The sequence below is a fragment of the Choloepus didactylus genome, chromosome 3 (genome assembly GCF_015220235.1).
Source record: "Choloepus didactylus isolate mChoDid1 chromosome 3, mChoDid1.pri, whole genome shotgun sequence".
Classification (NCBI taxonomy): domain Eukaryota; kingdom Metazoa; phylum Chordata; class Mammalia; order Pilosa; family Megalonychidae; genus Choloepus; species Choloepus didactylus.
Window position 1 is genome coordinate 1,515,141 of NC_051309.1, and position 23,875 is coordinate 1,539,015.

Genomic DNA, 23,875 nt, shown 5'->3' on the forward strand with positions numbered 1-23,875 from the left:
GTTTATCTTGGACAGAATAAGAATATATGCTATGTGAAATTAGGGATCCCCTACTTACTAAGTCAAGCCCTCGATCTTAAGGCTTGCTCTTATGGAATTTAGTGCTGTAAAGGGAGGGGGCTAAGTGTACCTGTAATTATGCCCAGGAGTCACTTCCAGAGAACTGCTTGTTGCTCTGATGTGGCCTTTCTCTAAGCCCAACTCTGCAAATAAATTCATTACCCTCTCGCCTACATGGGACGTGACTCCCAGGAATGAGCCTGGCCCTGGCATCATGGGATTGAGAATGCCTCCTTGACCAAAAGGGGGAAAAGAAATGTAACAAAGCAAGGTTTCAGTGGCTAAGAGATTTCAAATAGATTTGGGAAGCTATCCTGGAGGTTGCTCTTATGCAAGCTTCAGCTAGATATTCCAGTATGCCAACCCCTAATCAACAGTAGTCCTGAAAACCCTAAAGAATACGTAGGTCCCTATCCAAGACTATAAAAGTTTCACTCACTAAGTTTATTTTTCAGAAACTTAAAACCTCCAGATTTAACAGGGAAATGCTTGTAATTGTGCCTAAGAGTCTCCCTGTGGATTCCTCTTTGTTGCTCAGATGTGGCCCTCTCTCTAGCTAAGCCACCTCGGTGGGTGATCTTGCTGCCCTCCCCCCTATGTGGGACCTGACTCCCAGGGGTGTAAATCTCCCTGGCAACATGGGATATGACTCCTGGGGATGAATCTGGACCCAGCATCATGGGATTGAAAACATCTTCTTGACCAAAAGAGGGATGCAAAATGAAACAAAGTTTCGGTGGCTGAGAGATTTCAAATGGAGTCGAGAGGTGGACATTCTTAGGCTCTATATAGATAACACTTTTTTGGTTTTAATGTATTGGAATAGCTAGAAGTAAATACCTGAAATTATCAAACTCCAACCCAGTAGCCTTGACTCTTGAAGACGATTGTATAACAGTGTAGCTTACAAGGGGTGACAGTGTGATTGTGAAAACCCTGTGGCTCGCACCCCCTTTATCCAGTGTTTGGATAGACGAGTAGAAGAATGGGGACAAAGACTGAATGAAAAATAGGGTGGGATGGAAGGGATGATTTGGGTGTTCCTTTTTACTTTTGTCTTATTCTGATTATTTCTGGTGTAAGGAAAGTGGTCAAAAATAGATTGTGGTGATGAAGGCATAACCATATGATGGTACTGTGAACAGTTTATTATAAACCATAGATGATAGTATGGTATGTGAATATATCTCAGTAAAACTGAATTTAATTAAAAAAACAACAACAACAAAAAACCCCTCTAGGTTGTTCATATGTCAGATAAGTCCCAAAACCCAGAGGCAAGAGTCTCTTCAAGAACATTAACCATCTGCATCCCCCTTCCCCATAATGTCGACCCTTTTCAATATGAATAAATTAGGGTGGTCACTGCCTAGATATCCCTGAAGATTGAGACAGTGATCAAACGAGAGGAAGGGGTAGCAACAGACAAGATAGGATTTAACAAAGGATTATGAATACTAAGTCATTATATAGATACTTTTTTTAGTCTCTAGTGTATCCAACAGCAAATTGTGAAACTGTAACCCATAATGTACTTTGCCTTTTGCTCTATAACTGTTGTTAAACTGTACTTTGAAAGTTATCACATTTCTGTAAAAGTTTTATATTTCACGATTAAAAAATATTTTAAAAATAGTGATAAAGTGAACACCTGCACTTGGGCTTCTGAAAGAGTCCAATACTACGACAGGGCGCACGCAGCTCTAAGGAGGTGCCTGTCTACCCTGCCTCCAGGTTCCCCTCCTCTGGCAGCTTCCTCCATCTCTCTCCAGGGAGTCTAGTGCATGCAGGCATTCATGTCTGCATGCCTTGTTATTTTGTTTTTACTTTAAACGGTGTATTTTGAAGTAATTTTGGGCATGCACAGAAGAGTTGTTGAGGTTCAGGGAATGCCCAGTGGCCCTCACGAGCAGCTTCTCCTACTGACTCACCTTGAACTTTGCATAGCTGAGGCTCTGGGCAGAAGTCTTGTCCCTTGGTCCCAGGGGATGGGTGTTCGTACCTGCCACAGCCATCTGCTCAGGCACCTGCCCTGCCTGACCCTCCTCCAGTGCAGCCATGCAGGAGCCCACTCTTAGAAGGGGTGGTCAGGGAGGCCTGACACAGCCGGAGGCTGAGTGCAGTGAGGGGTGCTCGGAGAAGCTTTCTCCTGGCAGCAGAGTGCCGTGCCTAGGTATTGTGGGCCCTCTGTTGAGGACGATGCTGTGCTTTTTTTTTTTTTTGCAGATGGTCCCATCTCAGTGGAAGGGCTACGGCATACTTCTTATGTCCTTGAGAAATTTCATGTGGTGGGAGGGACACGTGCAGTGACGGCATCCAGTGTGGGAAAATCTGCCAGGGCAGAGGGTGGAGGGGTGAGGACAAACCGGACACTTGTGTGAGGGGCTTGTTCTCTCCACTGTGCCTCCTCTTGCACATTCATCAGGTAGTCAATAAGAACTCGCAGTGTGCTGGCTACTCCCTGCCGTCTGTAGTCAGTGTAGTCACCCGGCAGACATGGAAAGGGTCCCCCCCCCCCTTTTTTTTTACAAGCAGTACTAAGCTTACCTGTACTGGTTTGTATCTATTATGTCTCCCAGAAAAAGACATGTTCATTGATGCAGTCTTGTGGGGGCAGACATATTAGTGTTGATTAAGTTGGAACCTTTGGATTAGGTTGTTTACATGGAGATGCGACCCACCCAACTATAGGTGATAACTCTGATTAGATAATTTCCATGGAGATGTGGCCCTGCCTATTCACCATGGGCCTTATGCATTTACTAGAACCCTGTATAAGATCTCAGACAGAAGGAGCTTGCTGCTGCAACTTACAGAGACATTTTGAAGACGGCTGTTGAAAGCAGAGTTTTGCTGCCTCTTTGGGGGTACTAGCCCAGAGTTTGCTCCAAGAGGCTGATACAGAGACTTTTTGGAGAACGCCATTTTGTTGAAATGCAGCCTGGGAGCAAGCAGATGCCAGCCACGTGCCTTCCCAGCTAACAGAAGTTTTCCGGATGCCAATGGACTTTCACCAGTGAAGGTACCCTATTGCCGATGCCTTACCTTGGACACTTTATGGCCTTAAGACTGTAATTGTGTAACCAAATAAACCCTCTTTATAAAAGCCGATCCATCTCTGATGTTTTGCAAATGGCAGCATTAGCAAACTGGAACGCTACTGGACAGGCAGTGCAGGGTGAGGGGAAGAAGCCCCACAGGCCGTTCTGGCCGGCTCACAGCTCTGGGCTCATAGCATCCCCTCCAGACACGTGCCCGCTGCTGCCAGCGCTGCGTCCTGTCTGGGAGAGGCATGCGCCACACACTGTCCGCTTGAGCGCCCTTGTGCTGCAATAGATAGCCCCTCTCTCCATCATGCTTTCCTTTCTTCCCTTGCCTCTGGGTTTTCGACTGATTGAACTTTGTGGCTTGGCGGCTATCTCCCACCATTCAGAAGTCCTCTGTTCATTTGCAAGTGCTCCCGAGCTGAGCCCTCACCAGGTGGCAGGCCCGGCCGGACTCCGCCTCCTGCACCATCAGCCCTTGACCTGCTGGCCTGAGCACTCTGCCTGTGTCAGTGAGGCCCAGGGCCCAGGGACAGTGCTGGCCTTACTCCCAGGGCTGATACCTGCTGCAGGGCTTCTTCCTTGACCCACGCCGAGCTGCTCCCTGTCCTGTGTTCATTCTCCCGGGAGGCCCATGTTCCGAGCCGGGCCCAGATCCCCCCATGCACCCAGCCTTCCTCCTGTGGCCCCTCTACACTGCGGGGTGCCTGGCGCCCTGTTGGTGCCTGCCCAGTGCTGTGGAGCAGGTCATTCCATTCCCCAGAGTTGCCCCGGACATCATTGGGCAAGTCGGAGCTCTTGACTGCAAAACAGGGTGGCTCCACAGACTGCTGCGCAGGGAGCCTCTGGCTGTGCAGGGAGCCGCTGGCTGTGCAGCCCGCGGTTGTTCACCGCTGGTGTGTGCAGGCGGGGACCCTGGTGCCCACGAGCCAAGGGGATGCAGTCCCAGGTGCAGCACCACCCTGTTCGCTGTGTTTAAAATTGTGGGTGCATAAGAAAAGAAGGAAAGCTAACAGCAGTCCTTTAGGACAGGAAAGTAAAGGTTATTTTGAAATTCTTTTTTGTTTTTTATTTTTATAACAAGCTTCCTCTCACTGAAATTAGTTGAATGTGCACCCAAGATTCCCCAGGGGTGTTTGTGCTCCCTTTATTTAGCCCTGTTGGATCTGCAGGCCTTGTCTCCTACGGATTGATGGTAAGCTGGTTGGCTTCTGAGCTGACCCCACAGCAGCCTGCTTCTGCCAGCACCGCCTGGTATGTGATCCACTCCTGTGCTTTCACACCAGATAGAATAAATCACCTGCTGTTACTCTCCTTTTAGGTCGTTTTTTCTAGGTGTACTTTGGGATTATTTTGTCAATGAACACTTAAAAATTTTTTGGAAGAACTGTGACATTGTCCTGTGGCTTTGGGGCCCTGGCTTGATCCTCTTCCCTGGGAGTGTGAACTCTCCTGCCTTCACTCGGGTCCCGTTGGGTGGATCTGCTTGCAGTTTGGGGTTGATGTGATTTTGAGAAAGTTGAAGGTTGAACCCTTTAGCCACAGAAAGTGCCCTGCTGGAGCCTTAGCACATTCTGAGTGCAGCCCGGAGCACAGCGGGCAGAGTTAGTGGGCTCTCAGTGACCCCGACTTCTCCCTTAGGTGCCCTATGAGACCCTGAATAAGCGCTTTCGGGCTGCTCAGAAAAACATCGACCGCGAGACAAGCCATGTCACTGTGGCAGTGGCTGAGCTCGAGAAGACCTTGAGCGGCTGCCCGGCCGTGGACTCTGTGGTCAGCCTGCTGGATGGCGTGGTAGAGAAGCTCAGCGTCCTCAAGAGGAAGGTGAGTGCGTTTTTAAGATTCACTGAATTTTTAAGCTTTGAACTCATGAGTATTGTTTTTAAAAGATCAGATTTCATAGCAGTACTTTATCTTTTATAGCTGTGGTAGGTTATAGAGGAAGAAAAATTAGTCTTCATTTCTTCTTTGTGTTTCTACTTGAGGGCATTAAATGTTTTAAAAATCTATTCCATCAAGCTGAATATTTCTTTAAAATTAACTCAGTAGTAATTTTGCAGGCGTGAGCAGAGCTGGCTTTACCACGAAGCAAGTTGAGCTTGGTATTCCAGACTTTTTTTTTTTTGTCATGATCCCCTTCTGCTTGCTATTTGGAGCCAGCAAACGCCAAACGGCCCAGCTCTTGAAAAATGAGTCCCAGGCTGCTAGGTCCCGGGCTGGCCTCTCTTCACAGATTTCCCCAGGGAAGACGGCATCAGCACTGTACTCAGCTGCCGGGATATGTGAACAAAGCACGATTAGGGAATACTTGCTCCTGTTGTCCCTACAGGATTTCGCACCACAGCACCCCAGCCTTCCAGGGGACGTTTGCCAAAGCCTCTAGAGCTACGTGGGTGTGCTGGGATTTTGTTACAGGGGTGTTTGTGACCCTGTACCTGGCACCTGCCCTTGAGCTGGGAGCCACTCAGCGTTGGCCAGCAGCTTCTCACTAGCATAATCCACGGGCTGGGCTGGAGGGCAGGGTGCCCGGGCATCAGAAGCTAACCCACAAGGAATTTAGATGTCTTTGAAATAATTTGGATCGTTCCTGCAATGAAAAAGAAACAAGGACAACTACTTTTTTATTTTTTATTTTTTATTTTTTTATTATTATTTTTTTAATCTTCATTTTATTGAGATATATTCACACACCATGCAGTCATACAAAACAAATCGTACATTTGATTGTTCACAGTACCATTACATAGTTGTACATTCATCACCTAAATCAATCCCTGACACCTTCATTAGCACACACACAAAAATAACAAGAATAATAATTAAAGTGAAAAAGAGCAATTGAAGTAAAAAAGAGCACTGGGTACCTTTGTCTGTTTGTTTCCTTCCCCTATTTTTCTACTCATCCATCCATAAACTAGACAAAGTGGAGTGTGGTCCTTATGGCTTTCCCAATCCCATTGTCACCCCTCATAAGCTACATTTTTATACAACTGTCTTCGAGATTCATGGGTTCTGGGTTGTAGTTTGATAGTTTCAGGTATTCACCACCAGCTACCCCAATTCTTTAGAACCTAAAAAGGGTTATCTACAGTGTGCGTAAGAGTGCCCACCAGAGTGACCTCTCGGCTCCTTTTGGAATCTCTCTGCCACTGAAGCTTATTTCATTTCCTTTCACATCCCCCTTTTGGTCAAGAAGATGTTCTCAGGACAACTACTTTTGTACTGTGTACAGGGACTTTGGCAAGTTTAACAGTAGGAGAGAAGGGCCTCTCCCACCCAGGCTCTCGAGGCTGAGCAGACCAGCCTCCCAGCCCATTTTCTTCTGACTGGACACTCTTGTCTTGGCTCCAGCAGTACCCTGACCCTGGCTGCTGGGAAGCCAAGATGTATGGCATGTTGATTTGTTGTCTTTTGAACTTCATGTCTAAACAGCATATGGGATTTCTTATTTCTGGGAATGGTAGACTAGGGTATTTGGACTAATCTTCTCACTGAAAACAACCCAAAAACTGCTTAAGAGATTCCAAAACCTCTTACTGAAAGCACTGAAGTGTTCATGAAACAAAGGAATCATCCATCCATAGTTGAAGAGTGGGGGGTGGTCAGAGGAGCGAAAAGGCAAGGAAGCTGCTTTTGCCTTGGCCAAGCAGTACACGTGCGAGCTCCTCTGAGGAGCAGACGACCCAGGGCTGGTGGGAAGTGACCTAACAGGAGGTCTTTCCGACAGTGCGCCAGGACTTTGTATGCCTCAGGGTGAGGGGCGCCCCGAGTGCACGCGCACTCATGAAGAACTGAAGCCCAGGTTCAGAACACCTGAGCCGTCCGGAGACTTTAGCTTTCACTTCACATAAACGGTGCTGGCTGGCAGAGCCAGGCAGAGTAGATGCGGGTCCTTTTGTGAGGAGGATGCCTCAGTCTGAGCGTCACAGTATTCTTAGAATTAAGTTTTCAAATACAAGAACCAGCGCAAAGATAACAGGTACGTAGACACCTTATTTGGGAAACAGCAAAAACTACTGAAAGAGCACCGCACAGACTTTAGGTATGGGAATTATCAGGATCCATGTATTGCTGTAGTTAAAGAATAATTTAAAAAGTAAGTATAGAGAGTGATTTGCAGAGTTGAACTAAATTAAACTTAAAGAAATGTAAAATATAGTAACTGAAATGAAGAGGTGAATGTTTGCTTATAATAATACATGGTTTATATGTAACAGTAGACAAAGCTGAAGGGAGAATTAGTGAACTGGAAGATAGGCCTGAAGAAATTATCTAGAATTCAGGACAGAGAGATAAAAAGGTGAAAATATGTAAGAAGGTAAGACACAGAGAGCAGAAATGTCTGACGTGTTTAATCCGACATCCAGAAAGAGGGGTGGGGGCAGACAAGGTACATGAGGGGATCAGGACTTGTTTTCAGGTCTTATGAAAGTCACCAGTTTAGATATTCAGGAATACTAAAGAATCCCAAACAGGCTAAACAGAAACAAACCCACATAGGGTTTTCACATGGTGAAACTGAAGAAAACAAAGACAGAGAAAAACTTAAAAGCACATAGAGGAAAAAGACCTCTTCCAGTGTAACAACAAATAACCTTGCAGCCAACATCTTCACAGCAGTTGGAAGCCAGAAAATAATGGACTGTGCCAAAAGAAAATAACAGCCACGCAGAATTCTAGACCTGGCTTTCCAGTACATAGCCATTAGTCATATGTGGCTATTAAAATTTAAAATTCATTCCTCAGTTGCAGAAGCCACACTTCAAGTGCTTCATAGCCACATGTGGCTAGTGGCTTCTGCATTGGGCAGGGCAGAAATAGAACACTTCCATCTAGTTTTATTAATTTTGAACAAAATAGATTTTAAGGCAAAGAGCATATTGATGGATACAGAAGGTCACTTTATAATGATAAAAGGTTTAATTAGCCAGGGTGCTGTGGCAAACAAAATTATATGCATCTGGTAACAGCTTCAGTGTATATAAAGCAAAAAATCAAAGCTTAAAAGAAGATACAAATCCATGAAGTGGTAGATTTTAACATACCACTCATTAATAGAACAAGCAGACAGGTCCATAAACTATTAAATTAGAGGTCTCCAGAGAAACCAAATTGACATGATATGTATGTAACTACTAAGATTTAGTGTAGGAATTGGCTCATGCCACCATGGGAATTGGCACATCTGAATTCCAAAAGGCAGGCCACAGGTTGGAAACTCGAAGGTGAGGTTGCATTCTCCAGAAGTGGGCTGGGCGAAGTAGAAATAGGAATAATTAATTCTGGCTGCTGAAATCATTGGTTCTCGCTTTAAGGTCTCTAGCTTGTTGGATGTAGAGACTCCCCTCATTGCTCAGGGCAGTCTCTTTTGTTGATTGTAGATGCAATCAATTAAATAGTGAATTAAATCCATCTATGAAATACCCTCACAGTAACAATCAGGCAGCACTTGCTTGATCAAACAACTGGACATGTTAACCTAGCCAGGTTGATGCATGAAATTAAATCACAGATAGAGACTGTTTAATAAACACAAACTTCCCTAATGGACATACATGGAACACTGTTCTCAATAACGGAAGAACACATTTTTTTTTCAAGCACGTATGCAATATTAGTAAAAGTAGACCATGAGCTGATCTATAAATCAAATCTCAAAATCTTTCAGGGGATTGAAATCCCATTTGATGCACTTAAGCTAGAAATCAGTAACAAAAGAATGACTCCTGTTTCAGTTTGCTAAAGCTGCCAGAATGCAAAATACCAGAAATGGATTGGGTTTTACAGTAGAGCTTTATTAGTTCACAAATTTACAGTTGAAGGCCATGAAAATGTCCCAGTTAAGGCATCAGCAGGATGATACCTTCTCTGAAGAAAGGCCAATGGCAACTGGGGCTCCTCTGTCACATGGGAAGGCACATCGCCGTAGTCTGCCGGGCCTCTCCTGGGTTTAGCTTCTGGTTTCCTTGGCTTTCTCCAAAATGTCTTTGGGCTTCTGTCTTAGCTTCTGTCTTAGCTTCTCCCGGGGGCAAACCCTGGATTACATGTCTTAGCTTCTCCCCAAAATGTCTCTCTTAGCTTCTCTAAGCGTCTCTGGGTTCTCACTTAGCTTCTCCAGGGCAACTCGGGGCTTCGTCTCTTAGCTTAGCAACTCCAAATGTCTTTCTGTTGGCGTCTCCAAGCACTGGTTCTGTTTCAGCTCTGAGCTCTCTGTCTCTCCGTGAGCTCTCTTAAGGACTCCAGTAAACTAATTAAAACCCACCTTGAACGGGCAGAGTCACATCTCCATGGAAATAATCTAATCAAAAGGTCCATACAGGATTTGGTGGGTAACATCTCCATGGAAACAACCTAATCAAAAGATCCCACCCATAATTGGTGTGCCCTTTCAAGAGTGGTTTAAAAAAACATAGTTTTTTATGGGGTACATAACAGACTCAAACAAGCACAACTCTCAAACATGGGGATTTTTTAATTGAGAAATGAATGCACTTCTAAATAACTGTGAAAATGAAAAACAGCTTTTATCTGGATAATATGCTACCTATTTTAAGAGAGTGCAAATTAAACCAAAGAAAGTACAAGAAAAGGACATGAAAGTAAAAGCAAGAATGTGTAAGATAGAAAACAAACCTGAAATAGGGAGGAACTACAGAGACAAATTTGTTTTTTGGAAAAATTGATAAAATTCTGGCAAGACTAATCAAGAAACTAAGAGGGGGCACAATGAACCATTATCAGGAATGAAAATGGGGGTGGTGGTGGTATGTGTGTGCCACCATAGACCCCACAGGCACCTTGAGAAGACTAGAGGACCTCATGAACAAAATTATACTAATATAGTTGAAAATTGAAATAAAGTATGCCAGATGTCCAAGAAAATATAACTTCCAAAAGAAAGGGAAGACCTGATCAGTTCTAAAACATTAAAGTAAGTCATGAAAACATTTCCCAAAGAAAACTCTAGATCAGATGGTTTCAGCAGTAGGTTCTACAAAAATCAGGACAAAATAATGTCAGTATTATACAAACTCATACAGAGACTAGAAAACAAGAAAATAGTCATTGGTTCATTTTTTTTTTTTTTAGTAGCTTTATTTTGGAATAATTTTTTTTGCAGAGATACCAGAAGGTTCCTGCAGATCTCGTTTCCAGCTTCCTAATGTTAACACCTTACATAACCATTAGACGTTCATCAAAACAAGAAATTAACATTTTCTTTAACTAAACTTGCAGGCTTTATTTGATTTTTTGATTTCCCTAGTTTGCCCACCACTGTCCTTTTTCTCTTCCAAGATCCCATGTTGCATTTAGTTGTCCTGTCTGTTTTAGACTCTTCTTATCCATGAAAGTTTCTTGGTCTTTCCTTTTCTCTTTAGCATTTTGTGGTGTTAGTTCATTTTTATGAAGCTGGCTTAACCTTGTGACCAACTGCCACAAGGGAGTTCTGAGAAATCTGTACTGCAGTCTCATTCATGGTTGGAGATGCAAAATCTGAGAATGGCAGAGGGGCCTCTATTACTATTTCTGGCCAGGTTGTGTTGGAGGCTCTGTTAAGGCTTAAAAAATAAGCGTAGAGAAGAATGAAAACAGAAACACAACATAGCAGGACACCTGGGATGCAGCGAAGCAGTGCTCAGAGGGAAATAGAAAGCTCTAAATGCCTACACTGGAAAAGAAGAAAAGATCACAAATCAATAATCTAACTTCACATGTAATAGAACTAGAAAAAGAGCAAACTGAATCCAGAATTAGCAGAAGAAAGGAAATAGTAAAGAGTGCAGGGGAGATAAATGAAATAGAGAATTAAAAATAGAATCAATGAAACCAGAGGTTGGTTATCAGAAAAGATAATAAAACCAGCAAGATTTTAGCCAGACTAACAAAGGAAAAAAAGAGAGGGGATGCAAATAACTAAAGTAAGGGATGAAGGTGAGGGCGTTACTGCTACCCTTGCAGAAATTAAAAGGATCATAGGAGAGTACTATGAACAATTGTATGCCAACAAGTTAGAAAACCCATATGAAATGGACAAATTCCTATAGAAACATTCTAATTATCTAATGTGACACAAGAAGAAATAGAAGATCCCTACAGACCCGTAACAAGTACAGAGATTGAATCAGTAATCAGAAACCTCCCAACAAAGAAAAGTCCAGGACCAGATGGTGTCAGTGTCGAATTCTATCAAACCTTCAAGGAAGAATTAACACCAGTCCTTCTCAAGCTCTTCCAAACAACAAGAGGAGGGAATACTTCCCAGCTCCTATGAGGCTAGTATCATCCTGACACCAAAGCTAGATAAAGACAGTGCAAGAAGAGAAAATTACAAACCAATATTCCTTATGGATATAGTTGCAAAAATACTCAACAAAATACTAGAAAGCCAAATCCAACAGTATATTAAAAGGATCTGTCCCGGGAATGCAAAGCTGATTCAACATAAGAAAATCCGTCATTGTAATACACCACATTAACAGGATTGTCTCAGTTGATGCAGAACAGACATTTGACAAAACGTGGCATCCATTCATGATGAAAACACTCAGGAAACTGGGCATAGAAGGGAACGTCCTCAGTGTAGTAAAGGGCATGTATGAAAAAGCTACAATAAGTATCATAGTCAGTGGTGAAAACCTGCAAGTTTTCTCCCTAAGATCAGGAACAATACAGAGATGCCCGTTGTCATCACTTGTTTCAGTTTGCTATAGCTGCTGGAATGCAGAATACCAGAAATGGATTGGCTTTTACAATGAGGGTTTATAAGTTCACAGATTTTGCAGTTCTAAGGCCATGAAAATGTCCAAATTAAGGCATCAATAGGGAGATACCTTCTCTGAAGAAAGTCTGCTGGAATCTGGGGTTCCTCTGTCACATGGGAAGGCACGTGGCGACGTCTCCTGGCCCTTCTCCTGGATTCTGGTCTCAAAATGGCTCTCTCAGTTCCTGGGGGTCCTTCTTGGTTCTCTTGGGGTGTTTTCTTTCTTAGCTTCTCTCCTGGTTCTGGCTTCGATGGCTGTGTCCGAAATGTCTCTCGGCTTCTGTCTTTCAGCTTCTGTGAGCTCTCTTCCTCTGTGAGCACTCTTAAAGGACTTCAGCAAAGGATCAAGATCTACCTTGAGTTGGGTGGGTCACATCTCCATGGAAACAATCTAATCGAAAGGTCCCACCCATAGTAGGCCTGCCCCCACGAGAGTGGAGCACATGGCTTTTCTGTGGCACGTGACAGCTCCAAACCTGCTGTGACTCGACATTGTGCAAGAAGTTCTAACCAGAGTAGTCAGGCAAGGAAAAGAAATTAAAGGCATCCACATATTAAAGAGAGCAGTAAAACTCTATTTATACATGTCATTGTCCTGTATATAAAAAATCTCAAAGGACCCATAAGAAAGCAATTAGAACTGAGAGAGAAATTCAGTGAAGTTGCAGGTTCAAGGTAAATGTGTTTTATACACCAGGAATGAACATCTGAAAAGGAAATTAAAGAAAATTCCACTTACGACAGCATCTAGAAGAATAAAATGCCTAAGAATAGATTTAGTCAGGTACATAAAGGACTTGTTCACTGACAGCTACAAAACATTGTTAAAAGGAATCAAAAACGTAAGTAAATGGGAAGACATTCCTCTTCACGGATTGGATGACTAAATATTGTTAACATGCCAATACTGCCTAAAGCAGTCTACAAATTCACTGCAACTCCTACCAAAATTCCAGAAGCCTTTTTTGCAGACATGAAAAAGCTGATCCTCAAATCATTTGGAATTGCAAGGGGCCCCAAATAGTCATAACAGCCTTGGAGAAGAGCATGTCTGGGGGACTCTCAATGGGGGTTCCCTGTGAGGCCCAGGATTGCCCTGGGGTTGCTTATGGCGTCATCTTCCCATGAAAGAGAAAGGCCTGAGGAGCAAGTGAATGGGGGTGCCTGGCAGAGGGCCCAGAGAGCCTCCTGGAGATAGCTGCCCCTTCCCAGGGCTGCCCCACCTACAGCCCCTGGACTCAGCAGATGTCCCCGTGGGGTGAGGCGCTAGACCCTGCCAGGACGCCTGTCTGATGTTGACGGGGTGCGGGGGCTGTGCGGCTGGGTCGCTCGGGAGGAGTTGGGGTGACCGTGGGGCTGACAGCCAGTAAAGCAGGCTGTGACGCCGGGCAAGTCCTTCCTCCTGGGTTCCTCAGCTGCTCGCTGTCCTCCCCCTTTAGTGCAGGTCCTGTGTTTTAGCCAGGTTTGCCGTCCCAGAACTGCCTGCCCTGTGGGGAGGGGGCTGCAAGTGCTCCCGAGGGCCTTGGTGCCTCGGCCCTTCCCCTCCCCGGGCATCCTTCCAGCCGGCCTGGCGGCTGATGCCTCCCGAGTCCTGCTGGCTGTGCAGCCACCTGAGCTCGCGGGGCTGCTGCCCCACGCCGGCCGCTTTCACCAGCCCATCGTGGCACACCGGGAAGGTGGGGCGCTCCTCCCCTTCCAGGAGCAGAGATGGCCACGGGGGACTGGAGCTGGCTTCCTAAATGGGCCAGGCCGTTTTGTGTGCCCTGGGGCGTCTGTCTGCCTCCCTGGTGTTTGTCCTGGCTTCCGGACAAGCCTTGGGGACAGAACACCAGACACTGGGCGGGGTGTCCCTCTCTGTGCCCAGGCTGTGGAGTCCATCCAGGCTGAGGATGAGAGTGCCAAGCTGTGCAAGCGCAGGATCGAGCACCTCAAGGAGCACAGCAGCGACCAGCCGGCGGCCGCCAGCCTGTGGAAGCGGAAGCGCATGGACCGCATGATGGTGGAGCACCTGCTGCGCTGCGGCTACTACAACACGGCCGTGAAGCTGGCACGGCAGAGTGGCATTGAGGTGGGCCCCACCGGCGGGGGTGGGGGCCTGGGGGATTAGGGGGCACCCGGAAACAGGCCAGATGGACCCATTCCCAAGCCCTGATGTGCTGTGGCCCCCGCGCTCCGACGTCCCCGTCCACCCCGGGCGTGGGGCAGACCTGGCCTGTGCCTGTCTGCCGGCCTGTCTTCCTGTTCCAGTGTCAGAAGCCATCGGGATGACTCCAGGTGCTTCCCGTTTGCAAGTAGTATGAGCAGGTTCTGATGAGGGAATGAGGAAAGGGGCGTCCCGTGGGTCCTTCTGTTTCCGTCGTCGTTCCGTCTCCAGTGGTGCCAAGGGAGAGGGAGGGAAATAGTCTGCCTCAAGTGCATTTCACGCGGCTTGTCAGAGGCGGGCCTGGCGTGGGTGGAGCTCCAGGTCACACCCCTCCCAGGCCTTTGGGGCTCCGTGGCTCCTGTGCCCGTCTCACGGTCAGGCTGTGGCTCCTGGGGGTCCCCAGCCTTGCGGTGTGCTTCCTGCCCTGGGCTGCGCCTCGTGCCTCCTGCCAGCTGTCCCCGAAGCTGTCCACATTCACTCCACATGGCCCTAGGCAGCTCACTGTGACCTCTGCCCCCTGCCCTGGGAGCTCACTGCCCTTCCTTCCCCCTCCTGTGCCCCTTCCCCCCCTCTGCTCCCCCTGCCTCTTGTCCCCAGAGCAGCCTCCCATGGAGTGGGCTTCGGGGGCAGGTGGCCACTGGGTTTCCTTTGTGCCTGTGTGGATTGGGGGGCAGTGCTGTGTCTCGTGGGGCTCCTGTCGGGGTGGCCTCCCCCTGCCTCGTCTAGTTTTCCGAGTATCAGCTCAGTGTATCGTGTGGAGCACAGTCCAGAAAAGCTCACTGCAGAGGTTCCGGGGTCCCGTTGTGAAAGGCGGGGCAGGCTTTGTCCGCTCCGTGTGCGCACACTCGCCCAGCGGGGGGTGCCTGGCCACCTGCAGCTCACGTGTCATCATGTGGCAGAGAAGCGGAGAAGCCTGGCTTCATGTGACTTGAGCAGATTTTGCTGCCCGAGCCTCTTGGTACTTGAACATCTGGCCATGTCCGCCCGTCCCGTCCCTCGGGCCTTTCTTCCCGTCCCTTCTCTTGGCTGCTCTGTCCTGCACACTGGGCTGCATGTGCTTTTCACTGGTTTACTAGTGGCCGCTTTCTGGGAGGATGTCAGCCTGCTGGGCAGACTCTTATCTGCTTCTGTCTCTTCTGTGTTTCTGCTGCTACAGCAGAACCAGGCTGGGGCTCTCGGGAAGCCCTCAGTGAATGAGTTAGGCCCACGCACACAGGTGCATCCGAAGGCCTTCCGAAGTTACCTGGTGAACGGTGTTTTCCCTCAGGAGCTGCCGTGCTTGGGGCCCCACAGAGCCCAAAGGAGCCTTAGCACGAGTGTGGAGCAGGCCGGCCTGGTGGGCGGGGGTGTGCGCCTGCAGCCCCTCTGTGAAAGGCGTCCTTGCACACTCGTCTCGCTGCTGCCTGGTAAACTGGGGTGCATTGGTGACAGGCATGCTCTATCAGGACTCCTTCCACATGGGGAAGCCCCCGTGGTGGTCACATTGGCCACACCTCCCCCCACGCTGGGAAGGAAACGTGGGGAGCAGCCATCTGCTGGCACAGACGCCATGGGGGCTACCCGGCAGGACTCCCCACATTGGGAAGGCACTGTCCAGCCAGGCTGAGAGTTTGCCCCATGGCATATGTCTTCTCACACGTACAGACGTATGTTTTTGTTCCCTCGGGCTTTGCAGATGGTCGACCCACGGGGGAGTTCATTCAGATTCAGATCCTGGGACGGTTTGCAATAAAGAATATCAGTGTTTATGCCAGAGCAGCGTGACGTGGTGTTTGGGGGTTTGTCGTGAAGCTGCTTTCCTCTGCCAGGCCAGCAGGGGTAGGCAGTGCAAGGAGGCTTGGGGGGCCGTGGGATGGTGGGTCTCAGGGCGGGGAGCACTCTGACCAGGCTCACCTCTTTCCCGCAGGATCTGGTGAACATTGAGATGTTCCTGACGGCCAAGGAGGTGGAAGAGTCCCTGGAGCGGCGCGAGACGGCCACCTGCCTCGCCTGGTGCCACGACAACAAGTCCCGGCTCCGCAAGATGAAGGTGCGCGGCTGCGTGGCAGCAGCCCTCGCCCTCGCCTTCCGTCGGGCGGCCGGGTTGGCCGGGCTGTGGGTGCTTTGGGTGGTGGCGTCGGGTGAAGCCTGAGTTGGGCGGGGGTCCCAGGCTGTGGCCCCTCCGCAGCCCACTCCTGATGGGCGGGAAGCCACATCGGGGCCGGCGCGTTGAGCAGGGTGCCGAGGCCTGGGCCCACCGCCGCTGTGTTGGACACTCACTTCAGGGCCCACGGGCGGCTTGAACAATAGGCAGAAACCATAGATTATCAGCCTGCCTTCAGAGACGTCGCTGTAGGGCTTGAAGAAATGTTTTAACTTCGGTTAACTGACCCTCCCCCCCCAGCATCTGTTAGAAAAACTGTTTGTTTTCTGTTTTCTAAACCGAGCGCTCCTTGCCCCGCCCTGTCCGAGCGTGTCGGGGTGCGCGTAGTCACCAGCGAGGGTGGTGCTCTCTGCCACTCAGGGCCGCCAAGGCGAGCACGAGGCGAAGGCGGGACGAAAGAGCAGAGCGGCCAGTGGCTCCCCCAGAGAGAGTGAGGATCTTGGTATGGAGCCCCTAAAAGGAAGGCCCGAATTGGTATGTAACCCTCGGCCCCGCTCTCCTCCCCAGTACCCCCGAGAGCTGGGCAGCACTCTCACCCGCAGGGGGGCCCGCCAAGCTCTCAGTGCCAGCCGGAGGGAAGGTGGCCTTGCCCGTCCAGCAGGGCATTTCTGCAGGCCCCGGCCATCCACGCGACCCTGCTCTGGAGACCCAGGGCTGCCGGGGGACTCACTGTGCTGCTTGGCGGGGGCGCCCCAGCCGGGTCTGCGGGCAGGCAGGGCCTGTTGAGAGAGAGACAGCGCAGCTGAGGACATGGTCCGCACATCAGCACAGCCTCTGATGTTTAAAGACGTCAGGATCGTGTGGCACATGCAAGAAGACAGCCAAGCACACAAGACCCTGCCGGGCAGGGTCACACGTGCAAAGCAGGGGCGACACTGTCCAGTCTGTGCACGCACTGGGTGTGTGCACGCTCAAGCATGTGCTCTCGCTTGCACATGCTCTGACGTGCACACTCATGTACACATGGCAGGCCAGAGCGGAACCTGGAGGAGCGGCCCTGGGCCCGCAGGGGCCCCCCGGGTTGGGGATCGCTGTGCTGGTGCCCTTCCAACACACTTCTCTAAAGTCCTTTCAGAGCAAAGGTGAGAATCTGGGTGGAAGATAGAACGTTGAGACCACTTTCACACAGTTGTTTTTAAAATAATGGGGTCCGTGAGTTAGAATCCACTGATTTGACTCAGGTTGTGAGACGCTTAAGGACCCAGAAGCTGAAATTCACGTGGTGGTTTTGGTGGGAAAACCAAAGGGACTGGAGTTGGGGGCTGCCTGCTGGGGCGATGGCCGCGTGGCCCCCGTGCCGAGATGTTGCTGCACACCCACATTGACCCCCAGTGCACCGTTGGAGGCCCCTAGAGCAGCTGCCGCGGGGAAGCACGACAGGTGCTGCTGAAGCCTTAGCCTGTACTTGACCCCAACCGAGGCTCTGGGAGGTCACAGGGTGGCTCCTTCCTGCTCTTGGGGCCCCTGGTGCCCTTGCTTGGAACGGGCACAGCCCTGGCTCTCTCATCCCTGGGGAGGCTCTGGGGGCAAAGGGGCTGGGGGCATGTAGTGCCCACCTTCCCTGAACCCACGGGCACTCAGATGCACGCGGTCTCCCTGAGCCTCTGCTCTGTTCAGACACCCTGCGCGGTGGCCAGGGGTGTCAGGGAGATGAGGGGATCGGCCTCGCCCCCGCGCGTTCCCAGCTTATCCCGGGTGCCTGCCGCGTGGTACACAGTCAGACCCCAGGAGGGACACGGTTCCCGTGAGGCCTGGCTGGCTCCGGGCGCCGTTCCGCCCAGCACCCATCCTCACACCGCCACCGCCAGCTGCTGCTGTGTCCGTGGGCCCAGTCTGCCCTGGTGGGCCAGGGTGCTCGCCTGGGGCCCGGCTGGGGCTGCTGTCCAGAAGCAGCCCGTGGTGAGCCGAGGGGAACATCTGCCACGCCACACGGTCCATCTCCTGGTGGGCAGTTCACGGTTTAAATTCGTGCTTTTGTAAGAGAACCCTGTTTTTCATCTTAGATTAATTTAGTTTTGTCTGCTTGTCCTGTCCCACTGCCTGCTGTATGAGTTTTAGCCCAGTTTGACTGATGGTTAGGATTTCAGTTACGTTTGGGTCTACGTAAGAAGCACACCCCCAGCAGGTCACTTTCCCAGCTCCCATCAGTCGCGTGCAGGGCCCTTAGCAGGAGATACTCTCCAGAGACATATCCTGCAGACAGCCACCCCGGCTCCTTTCTGGAGGCTCCGCTGCGAACCCCCCACCCTCCCCGGGCGGCCTGTCGTGGGACCTGCCCCCCGCTCTGCTCATGGCCCCTGCCTCCCACTCGCTGCCCCCACCCTCCCCGGGGCCTTTGCCCCGGCTGCTGCTTTGCCCAGACCCCCCTGCCGCTGCCCTGCTTGAGTCCCGCATCCCTTCTTCCTTCTTTGCATTGTTGGTGTCCTGAGTGGCCGCTGCCTGCCACCCCTATCTCGTTGTGGCCCGTGTCCTCCCTCCACTTCAGTGTCTCGGGTGCAGGGGCTGGTCTGTGTTCCCCAGAACAGCGAGGCTCGGCCCAGGAGGCCAGGGTTGGAGGGCTGGCAGGCATGGGGCTCTAGAGAGGAAGGCTTCTGCGGTGGCCCTCGTGCAGGTGCCTGTAGCTTTTCTTCCCCCACTTACTTTACGTAGGGAGGTGGACTCTGCGTTTTGTGGATGGTGACAGCTCCCTGCACAGGCCTCTCTGGCTTCCCTGGAGCCCTTCCACCCTCCGGGCTGCGGCCTCCGTTTCACGGGGTGTCCTTGTCCCGTTGGCTCAGGGCCTGTGCCTGTAGCTCCTGCCTGCCCGGCCCCGTGGGACTCACTCTGGGGTCCCTTTGTACCCACCTGCCTTGGGTCAGCTCATGGCTGGCCACACACCCCGGGCAGCAGTCAGAGAGGCCCAGCCCAGTGGTTTCCTGGAATAGCTGCCCCAGGTGGAAAGCATTTACTGCACTTAAGGCTGGAAGTCGTTTCTGTCACTGCCGTGCCTACCTTCCCGGTGCTCCTTTGGTCGGAGTGCCCCAGCTCCCAGCCTTGTCCACGCAGGCCACACCGGTGCCGTGGTCTCTCGAGCGTGAGGGCGTTTGGCGTTGCGGGGGGCGCAGCACGGACGTGCTCCCTGAGGCCTTGTCTTGTCTTTCCCCTCAGAGCTGCCTGGAGTTCAGCCTGAGGATCCAGGAGTTCATCGAGCTCGTCCGGCAGAACAAGAGGTTGGACGCTGTGAGGTAGGAGGCCGGGTGCTGGGCACGGCTGCGGGCCCCACTCACCGCAGGCCCGTCCTGTCCCTGTCTAGGGCTTCTGGTGGGGCAGCAGTAACGGGGCGAGGTCTCTCACCTCTGGGTGTGGCCACTGGCATCCGACGCCTGGGGGGCCGCCTGGGGGCAGGGCTGTGTGAACCGGGGCTGGGAAAAGCGTGACTTTCACCTGCTCAGGGGAAGCCACCTGGACAAACACCTGCTCTTCCCTGGGGTTCCTGTCCTGTTCCACTTGGGAAAGGCAGGATCCCCATGTTGCCCAGGAGTATGTCTGCCTCTGGCCGGTCCGTGGGGAGTGTTGGTGTGCGGGAGTTCCTGTCGTGGTCATTGGCGAGATGCCGGCAGCGCTCCCCACGCCGGGGCTTTCCGCGCACGGTGGTGGGTTCTGGGCCCCGCTGGAGTTTGCTGGGCCCTCCTTGCACACACGGAGCTGCTCTGGGCTCCGAGCGTGGGGCTTTGGAAGGCGCAGGGTGGCTGGCGGTTTAGGTGGAAGAACAGGGTGTTGGACCCCCATGTCAGAGCAGAGGCTCTGGGGAGGTCTGTGGGGGGTGGGCTGGGCCGCAGGCAGAAGTTGGGGCTCCGGGGCCTTGTCCTCTCTGTCTCTGGGATGTCTGGTTCCCAGCCCTCAAGTTCCAATAAAACAGAGAGGGCAAAAAGCTGCCACGTGGCACCAGGGGGGGTCTGCTGAAGAGCTGGCATTGTTTAAGTGGAATCTCCACTGATGCTTTGACAAAGGTTTGAGGATTTTGTCCTTATAAAAAAATGTTTCTAAGAGGTTTATTCACACACCATACGGTCCATCCAAAGTTTGCAGATAGTGACTCCGGTGTAATCACAGGGCTGTGCCTTCATCACCACGTGCGATTTGAGAACCTTCTCCCTGCTCTAAAGGAAGACTCCCGTCTCCCTTGTGCCCTCTGATTCTCAGTGTTACTGTTGACCATGGTCAGTAGATTGTATCAGGTTCCCTTTGTCCTGCACACGGCCCTGTTGTTACCACTTTATAATAGTGACAGGCATTTGTTCTTGTTTATGGAGGAACTCTCCTGTATTTGTGCTGTTAAACCCAGTCATCGTCCACTCTAGGGTTCGCTGGGCTACACAGTCCCATCTCTTGTTCTCTAGCTTTGCTTTCCTTCTAATGATGTACATGACCCTAACCTTCCCCTTTCAACCACAATCACACACATAATCCAGCAGTTAATTTTTTTTAATAATTCAATTTTATTGAGATACATTCACATAACATGCAGTCACACAAAGCATACAGTCAGTTCACAGTACCATCATATAGTTGTGTGTCCATCACCAAAATTAATTTTTGAACATTTTCATTACCATACACACAAAAGTAATAAGAATAAAATTTTAAGTGAAAAAGAACAATTAAAGTAAAAAAGAACACTGGGTGCCTTTTTTTTTTTTTCATCCATCCATACACTGGGCAAAAAGGAGTGTGATCCACATGGCTTTCCCAGTCACATTGTCATCCCTCGTAAGCTACATTGTTATACAGTTGTCTTCAAGATTCACGGGTTCTGGATTGTAGTTTGATAGTTTCAGGTATTTACTGTTAGCTATTCCGACTCATTAGAACCTAAAAAGGGTTGTCTATATTGTTCGTAAGAGTGCCCACCAGAGTGACCTCTCGGCTCCTTCTGGAGTCTCTCTGCCACTGAAGCTTATTTCATTTCCTTTCACATCCCCCTTCTGGTCAAGAAGATGTTCTCCGTCCCACAATGCCGGGTCTAGATTCCTCCCTGGGAGTCATAGTCCACGTTGCCAGGGAGATTCACTCCCATGGGTGTCTGATCCCACGTAGGGGGGAGGGCAGTGATTTCACCTTTCAAGTTGGCTTAGCCAGAGAGAGAGGGCCACATCTGAGCAACAAAGAGGCATTCGGGAGGAGGCTCTTAGGCACAACCATAGGGAGGCCTAGCTTCTTTGCAGCAACCGTCTTCCCAAGGGTAAAACCTACAGTAGAGGGCTCAGCCCATCAAACCGTCAGTCTCCAGTGTCTGTGAGCACATCAGCAACCATCGAGGTGGGGAAGCCCAACACCCCATGGATTCTCCCCCAGCAATGTTCACATTAGCGGTAGCATATAATGTTTCTCTTCTTGTGCCTGGCTTATTTCGCTCAGCATTGTGTCTTCAGGTTTCATCCATGTTGTCATATGTTTCACGACATTGTTCCTTCTTACTGCCACGTAGTATTCCATTGTGTGTATATACCAGATTTGATTATCCACTTCTCTGTTGAAGGACATTTGGGTTGTTTCCATCTTTTGGCAATTGTGAATAATGCCGCTGTGAGCATTGGTGTGCAGATATCTGTTTGCATCACTGCTTTCAGATCTTCTGGGTATATACCGAGAAGTGCAATCAGCAGTTAAGTTTAACATTCACCATAATGTGCTACCATCATTTCAGTCTGTTTCCTGACATTTACAGTCAACCTTATTAAAAATTTTGTACTTGTAAAACATTCATGCCTAACATGACTGGTGCCGGTTAGCCCAGGTGTCCGGGAGCTGGACGAGCCCCTCTTCCTGGCCTCCCGTCTCTTGTCCTCCCTCGGGAACCTGCGTCTGCATCTCGGGGCTGGCTGCTTTCGACTGCTTCGTCCTTTTTCTCCTCGGGAGAAGGCCCCATGCTCGGCACGGGGCAGGACAGAGAGGCAGCCCCTTGGGGACCTGCCGGGGTGGGTGGGGCGGCCGGTGCTGGCGGATCCTGCATTCCCACCTTCTGCTGGGTGGCTGCAGCATGTCCCCCCCTTGTGTGTCGGGGGACACAGAAGCCTTTCCCAGAGGCTGCCTGTCCCTTTGCTTGCTTGGCCGTCTTGAAGCAGGCCCCGGATGGAGGGGCTTGGCCTGCGGCTCTGACATGGGCATGAGGCTGGCTCAGCTGTCCCCTCACTCTCCCAGCCCTGCCCTGCATCCTCCTGGACCCCCAGGGTGTGTGCTTTCCAGATGGGCCAAGGGCCAAGTGCCCAGTTGAGTCAGGCGGGACCTGGAGGGTGAGGGGGTGGGGCCTGGGGGGCAAGGGCTGGGGCTAGGTAGGTGGAGGGGGCGGGGCCAAGAGCAGCACCCGGGCTGTCACGGGCCAGGCTGTCAGGGGCCTGGATCGGGAGCCATGGGGCCTCCTTGGGCGCCTTCTCCCACGAAGGGCTCATGAAAGATCTCGGAGCCATCCTCCTGCCCCTCCATCTGGGTTGTCTGCTCAGCTGTGAAGCCGCTGCCCTGGGGACCTATGGGCTTCCTCTGTGGCCTAGGAGGCGGTTGCTGCTCCACTGGGGACAGGCCTGGCCTGGCTCCTGGGCATGCTTGTTATTGGGGGAGTGCAGAGGGCGGCTGGGCAGGAGCAGGGAACCTACCCCAGGCGGGTGCTGCCCAGGGCGGCAGGTGGGAAGCAGGCAGAGGCCCAAGGGTCTGTCCTTGAGGTCCGAGTTCATCCCAGCTCTCCTGGCACCAGCGTGCACATGTGAATTGCCTGGGCTGCGCTCTGGGGCAGACGCGTGTCCTGGCCTGTGTCCTGCCGTGTCCAGGGAAGTGGACCACTGTGGCCTGAGTCAGAAAGGCTGCAGCGCAGGACACGGCAGCCCGGGTCACCCGGGACAAGGGTCCCCGTGTGGGCAGGCAGGGCCGCGGGTGCCTGGGAAGCAGTTTGACCGACGGGCTGCTCACATCTAGCTCTGCCACTTAAGATCAGGGTCTAACGTCAGCGTCCCTTGAACGTTGCTTTTCTCAGGTTCTGCCATGTGTTTGGTGTTTTGAAACTCCCACTTGGGTGTGGGAGTGGCTGTGTTGGTCAGCCAGGTGGAAGGGGTGTGGTGAGCTGTTCTCCCCTCCTCTGGCACTTTGTGGAAGTAGTAATGGTGATTTCAGGAGCAGAGCAGCCGACCGGTGAGTGCCCTTTGAGCCCCTGGTCGGGGGCCTTGCCTCACCTGGCTAAAGTTGTTGGACATTTGGTCTTCCGGGCCTTTCTTAAATGAAAATGGGGTGTGGTGGTTGACACTTGTTTAATCGCAGCTGACGGACCTGGCGTGGCTCTCCGTTCCCCCGTCATGTGTGGAGCTTTGGCCGTGAGTGTCCTTGGTGTGTTTCTGGGGTATTTCTTCATGTAGCTTTGGGTCATGGAATCTGGGGTACACCCCCTGCCACCTTTCTAAGTACCTGTCCAGTTTCTTTCTGGGGGTCAGGCAAACCCTAGTATTTTTTTCTTGAAAAAAGCCACAGGATCCTAGATCACACGAGTAGGACACATGGCTGTGTAGGCTGAGTGTAGCAAAGGCAGAAGGTGGTTCATCTTGGCGTGTGGCAGAAACCAGGCTGTGCGAGGATATGAACCCATGGGTGTTGGGAGTCAGCCAGAGACTGAGTTACCCCTTTTCAGCAGGTCTGGCGGAGCCTCAGGTGACCAGTGAGATGGGGCAAACCTGAGTGAACCCCATCCTTTCCACATTTTGAGG

The 23,875-nt window shown here is 51.0% G+C and overlaps 1 protein-coding gene across 4 annotated transcripts in view; it reads left to right on the forward strand.

Moving 5' to 3' along the window:
* MAEA (macrophage erythroblast attacher, E3 ubiquitin ligase) overlaps nucleotides 1–23,875 on the forward strand; it is a 47,663-nt gene that overhangs the window by 16,700 nt on the left and 7,088 nt on the right. For 2 of the 4 annotated variants that reach the window (XM_037829210.1, XM_037829212.1), the window contains 5 exons: nucleotides 4,746–4,928; nucleotides 13,730–13,933; nucleotides 15,915–16,037; nucleotides 16,512–16,625; nucleotides 19,299–19,375. In XM_037829210.1, coding sequence (XP_037685138.1) covers nucleotides 4,746–4,928; nucleotides 13,730–13,933; nucleotides 15,915–16,037; nucleotides 16,512–16,625; nucleotides 19,299–19,375 — 701 coding nt within the window. Of the gene's footprint in view, nucleotides 1–3,041; nucleotides 3,083–4,745; nucleotides 4,929–13,729; nucleotides 13,934–15,914; nucleotides 16,038–16,511; nucleotides 16,626–19,298; nucleotides 19,376–23,875 lie in introns of those variants that run through there. The other 2 variants (XM_037829213.1, XM_037829211.1) reach the window with 2 other exon arrangements.